Here is a 6,000-nt window from a genome sequence, read left to right as displayed (position 1 = left end):
AAAAAAAAAAAAAAAAAAAAAGTGACCTGATTTACTTTACCTGTTGAAGATGAGGGAACCTCATTGCTTCTCATAAGTCCAGCCTGCATGTAAATGTCGTTATATTTGAGTAAATGGTGTTCTCTCTCAGTTATTCGAGAAGAAGCATAAATTTCTTGTTTCATGTGATTTAGGGAGTCAGCTGTGCTTTCCTTGTTTACTGACACGTTTTATATATATTGTTCCTGCGTGTAGTTTTAAACTGCCTCCCCACCCCCTCACCCCCAGTTATTTCTGCCTTCTCGCTTCAATATTAGTCTAGATTGGTCTCTTCTAAGTATTACAGGGTTAGGAATAACACATCATTGATTTCAAAGCAGTGTCTGAAGTAGTAGCGATTTATTTCAGACCATAGGAATTCTGTGTGTTGAAATTGGAGATGTGTTCCCCCCTGCAACTTTATTGAGGTATAATTGAAGTACAATAACTCTACATATTTAAAGAGTATTATTTGGTTAGTTTGGACATATGTATATACATGTGAAACCAATCAAGATAATGAACACTTTGATCACCTCCAAAAGTTTCATAGTGCCCCTTTGTAAGCTAACCCTCCCTCCATTCCTATCCCTTAGTAGCCCCGATCTGCTTTCTGTCACTGTAGATTAGTTTACATTTTCAGAATTTTACATTAATGGAATCCTACCATACAGTCTCTTTTTTTTGCCTGGCTCCTTTCACTCTGAATAATTATTTTAAAATTTCTCCATGTCATCTATATCAATAGTTAAATCCTTTTCATTGCTGAGTAGTATTCCATTGTGTTAGATATATTACAGTTTCTTTATCCATTCACCTATTGATGGATACTTGGATTGTTTGCTTTCGCTGTAACAGAGCTGCTGTGAATATTTCCGTACAAGTGTTTGGGTGGACATATATTTTAATCTCTCTTGGTTAAATACCTACGAGTAGCTGTATAGGAAACCGCCAAACTGTTTTCCAAGTAGCTGTACCATTTTACATTCTCAGAAACAGTGTATGAGGGTTCTAGTTGGTCCATATCGTTGCCAGCGCTTGGCGAGGTCAATCTTCTTACTTTTAACCAACCTAATGGGTGGTATGTGGCAGTATCTCATTGTGGTCTTAATTTGTATTGCTTTGATTAATGATGTTCAGCATCTTTACTGTACTTACTGGCTATTCATATACTTTGTGTGTATATGTGAAGTATCTATTAAACTACTTTGCCATTTAAAAATTTTGTCTTCTGAAAGTTCTTTATTCTAGATACAGGCTCTTTGTCTGATATATGTATTGAAAATATTTTATACTAGTCTTTGGATTTCCTTTTTGTTTTCTCACTGACATCTTCCAAAGAGCAAAAATGTTCAATTTTGATGAAGTCCAATTTGTCAGTCTTTCCTTTTATATTTTACATTTTTGTGTGTTCTAATTAGAAACTTTGCCAACTCCAAAAATTGTATTTTCTTGTATATTTTCTCCTAGGATTTATATAGTTTTAGTTTTACAGTTAAGTTTATGAGATCTTTTTCAGGTTAATTTTCATGTATGGTGTAGGCTAAGAGTTGATTTTCTTTCCCCATATGAATATCCAGTTGATCAAGCACCAGTCATTGAAAGAACTTTCCTTTCCCCATTTAATTGTTTTTGCACCTTTATCAGCTCAGTTGATCCTATATGTATGGGTCTACTTCTGGACTCTGTATTCTGTTCCATTGATCTATTTGACTATCTTTATGTGAATATACAGTGTCTTACTGTAGTTGTATAGTAGATTGTGAAAGTCAGGCACTGTTAGTCCTTGTTAGTCTTCTAATTTTGTTCTTTCAAAGTTGTTTTGGCTATTCTAGGTCCTTTGCATGACCATATAAATTTTAGAATCAGTTTATCACTTTTTACAAAAAAAGTTTCTTGAAATTTTAATTGGAATTGCTTTAAATCTGTAGATCAGTTTGGAGAGAATTATCATCTTAACAAAATGGAGGCTTCCTATCCATGAACTTGGTTTCTCTTTCCATCTAGTTAGGTCTTCTTTAATTTCTCTCTGACTTGTTTTATAGTTTTCAATGTAGAGTGCTTGACCATCTTTTGTTAGATTTATTCCTAAGTATTTTATGTTTTTTGGTGCTGTTGTAAATGGACTCATTTTTGAAATTTCAAATTCTTTCTTGGTAGTATATAAAATGAATTTTTGTGTATTACTCTTATACCTTATTTTCTTGCTAAATTTATTAGTTCCAGTAGATGCCCTGGAATTTTCTATTTTAGCAGTCATCATCTGCAAATAGAAATGGCTTTATTTATTCCCTTCTGATCTTTATGCCTTTTAACTCTTTTTCTTGCCTTGTTGCAATGTCTAAGACATTTGAATAGAAGTGGTGACTGCCTTGTTTGCAGGGGAAACTTTGACCTTTAAGCTGATATTGGCTGTAGGCTTTTTTGTAGATGAGATGCTCTCTATTATTTTGAGTAAGTTTCCTTCTTTTCCTAGTTTCATTTATCATGAATAGATACTGAATACTGTCATTTTCTTTCCTTTTTTTTGTTTTTTGCATTTATTGGAACAATCACATTGTTTTCCTTTATTCTGGTAATGTATCACATATTCCCCTGTTAATATGGTGAATTATATTAACTAACTTTTTATTAAACCAACCTTGCATTCCTGGAATAATCTCTATTTGGTTATGATGTATTTTCCTTTTTATATTAGAGCCTATTGAAAATATTTTGTAAGATTCTATTCCGATATTTTAAGTTGGATTCTGTTGTTAATATTTTGTCAAGGATTTTTATATCTATATTCAAGAGGGTTATTAGTCTGTGATTTTCTTTTTTTGTAATGTCTTTGTCAGGTTTTGGTATTTGAGGATACTAGCCTTAGAGAATGAATTCAGCCATGATCTTTCTTCCTTTTTTTTTGAAAGTTTGATGATATTAATTTTATTTCTTCATTGTGCATTTGATAGAATTTTCCATTAAAGCCCTCTGCATTTTCTTTGGGGAATACTTTTTGATAAATTCAATTCCTTTATTAGAAATGAGCTGTTCAGATTTTCCATTTCTTCTTGTGAAGTGGCATTTTCAATAAATTTGTCCATTTCATCCAAGTTTTTGAATTTGTCAGCATAGCATTTTCTTATTATCCTTTTAATGGCTGTATTCTGAAGTGATAACCCGTTTTCCATTCTAGGTAGAGGTGATCAAGCCGTCTAGCTGGAGATGGGGATGAGGGTGGGAGTGGGTATCAATTTTGTTGATATTTTCAAAGAACCAGCTTTTGGCTTTGTTAACTTTCTCTGTTGTGTTCTGTTTTATTGATTTCTGCTCTTATATTTATTATTTCCCTCCTTATTTACTTTTGGTTAACTTTGCTCTTTTTTTTTTTTAAAGCTTCTTAAGGTGGGGAAATTTGTTGTTGTTGTTTTAATTTATTTATTTTATTTTTGGCTGCGTTGGGTCTTTGTTGCTGTGCGCGGGCTTTCTCTAGTTGCCGTGAGGGGGGCTACACTTCGTTGCGGTGCACGGGCTTTTCATTGCGGTGGCTTCTCTTGTTGCGGAGCGCAGGCTCTAGGCACACGGGCTCTAGAGCACAGGCTCAGTAGTTGTGGCGCACGGGCTTAGTTGCTCCGCGGCATGTGGGATCTTCCCGGAACAGGGCTCGAACCCGTGTCCCCTGCATTGGCAGGCGGATTCTTAACCACTGAGGCACTGGGGAAGCCCGGGAAATTTGTTTTTAAAGCTTTGTCTTTGAAGGGCTTTGTTCGATTTATTTAATAAACATTTACTAAGACCCTATGATTCAATATACCAGGCACTGTCATAGCTTTGAAGACAAGTAGGGCAAATTGCTTACAGGATAGTGGACATTGATACATGTCTACAATCTGTTATCAAAAGTGGCATATCGTTTGATTATTAGTCTCTTTGGATAAGAAAGGTTACAACCATCACTGCTTAATGTTTTCTTATATGTTCTTCATTTTTAATTGAGTATCTGTTATTACATAATTAAAAGTAAATTCTTCCATGTTAATGACATGCTCCAACTGTCCTGTTCTGTCTTACAGATAATTTATTGTTTGTAATCAACTCCATCAAGCAAGAGATTGTAAACCGAGTACAGAATCCAAGAGAGGAGAGAGGACCCAACATGGGACAGAAGCTTGAAATCCTCATTAAAGATACTCTTGGTAAGAAGAACACTGGATAAACTAATAATCACTAATAACGTATAGTGTAAGGTATATGATTCAAGGGAATATTCAAAATTCTTTCAAGGAAAAACTCAAGTGGTCTCATTGTAGTTACCTCCCTTTATGCGAAGATTTGTGTTTTGAGAGTTAGCATTCATAAACATGTTCTGCTGGTTACCACGATTGATTGATTGATTGATTGATAGACAAGAAGTGATTTATTAGGACGCTTACTAGACTTACAAGTGGGCAGGTGAGCATTGTGCTGCCCCACAATTTATTATTTAGACTTCGTCACTGAACTGTTTTAACACTTAGGAAAGATAAACTTCTAGCAACTTTAACCTTCTGTGGGGAAAATAAAGATCCCTGACCTTGTCAAGCCTGCAGTATATACTTCAATAGAGGTTCTTACCTATTTGTTTTACTCTTTCACAGGATTCTAACAGACTTGATTATCTGGTTTTCCATCCCTGAACAGTTTATACCACATGGGGAGGAACAGAGAGGCAGGCATCCAGAAGTCAGGCAGAGTGATACCTGACAGGGAGGGTAGAGGTAGCTAATGTAGACAAAGACATGCAAACCCTAGAGGCCCCAGGAGCTTGGCTACCATAGGAGCAAATCACCCTATGATCAGTAGCATCCCAAGGGCATTACAGCATAACACAAGCCATGAAAACCCTGAAGCATCATAAAATTGTTTCAGCTGTATTATATGTTCTTTGTTTAGCAGTTTTTATTCTAGGACTGTCTCTTAAAAACTGGTTCTTACATAGTTGTTGTGTAGAGTAGTAAATTTCACTTACCTGAGAATTTTCTTCCCCAGGATGCTGACTGTATATTGAATCACGTCACTTAAAAGAATTACAGCTTACTTTTCAATCATTAATTAGTTATTTACCTGAATTTTAGAGTGCCAAACACTATAATTAAAAAAATTTTTTTTAATTGTAAATATCTTAGAATTTGTTAAGACAGTTTTTCTGACTTCCAGTTATTATAAATTCATTCATTCCACAAAATGTTTTCAATGCCTACTATGTTGCCAGGTGTTGGGGGATACAGGGGTTAAGTAGAGACTTGGTTGCTACTCTTCTTAGATGCTTGTAGTCTAAAAATGGAAGGCAAGGAATAGAAAACCAAAAATAATAATAATAACATTGTGGTAACTGCTATGAAGAAATCAAGATGCTTAGATGCAGTGGAGTGAGCAAGAATATTTTATTTCTACTTATACAGAAATGCTCCTGTATACCAAATCTGCTACCCAAATCATTGCATTTTCTTTAATTGAAAATAAATACACATTTATGCTTCCATGCACTTAGTAAGTTTCTTATGGTTTTTGAAATGTCATTAATTTCTCTTGTCAGCGTTGTGTTCATACTGAACGTAAAATATACTAGTGTTTCTGTAGAGCAATTTGGAATCATTAGTAAAATTAGCAAGGCATATAGATTTTAACCCAACGATTTCATGAAATTTGACAGCTTTCATGTTTAAAGGCCAAAGGAGAAGATCTAAAAGAGAGATTAAGAGATGAGAAAAAAGAATTCCTTAGTCTAGGAAGGGATAAACAGCTAACATTTATATAGTACTTATTATGATCCAGGATCTGTCTACTCAGATTTAGTGATTTACTTCCACAGTTCTGTGAAGAAGGTATTATTATCCTGGTTTTACAGATGAGGAATTGGAAGCCCAACAAGGTATTAAGTAACTTGCCACAAGTCCTATAGCCAACAAGTGGCAGGACTAGGAGCTAGAAGTAAGTGCTCCTAGTTGCAAGTGCTTGCAC

At 34.8% G+C, this 6,000-nt stretch overlaps 1 protein-coding gene across 2 annotated transcripts in view; it reads left to right on the top strand.

Annotated features, from left to right (window-relative positions):
• The window catches only part of CREBRF (CREB3 regulatory factor), a 64,409-nt gene that overhangs the window by 44,521 nt on the left and 13,888 nt on the right, over positions 1-6,000 (top strand). For both annotated transcript variants that reach the window (XM_024753349.1, XM_024753348.1), the window contains exon 8: positions 4,074-4,196. In XM_024753349.1, the coding sequence (XP_024609117.1) occupies positions 4,074-4,196 (123 nt within the window). The remainder of the gene's footprint in view (positions 1-4,073; positions 4,197-6,000) is intronic.

This window comes from Neophocaena asiaeorientalis, unplaced genomic scaffold (genome assembly GCF_003031525.2).
Source record: "Neophocaena asiaeorientalis asiaeorientalis breed wild unplaced genomic scaffold, Neophocaena_asiaeorientalis_V1.1 scaffold268, whole genome shotgun sequence".
NCBI classification, from domain to species: domain Eukaryota; kingdom Metazoa; phylum Chordata; class Mammalia; order Artiodactyla; family Phocoenidae; genus Neophocaena; species Neophocaena asiaeorientalis.
The sequence above is the reverse complement of the archived record's forward strand: the minus strand, read 5'-3'. Positions and strand labels throughout refer to the sequence as shown.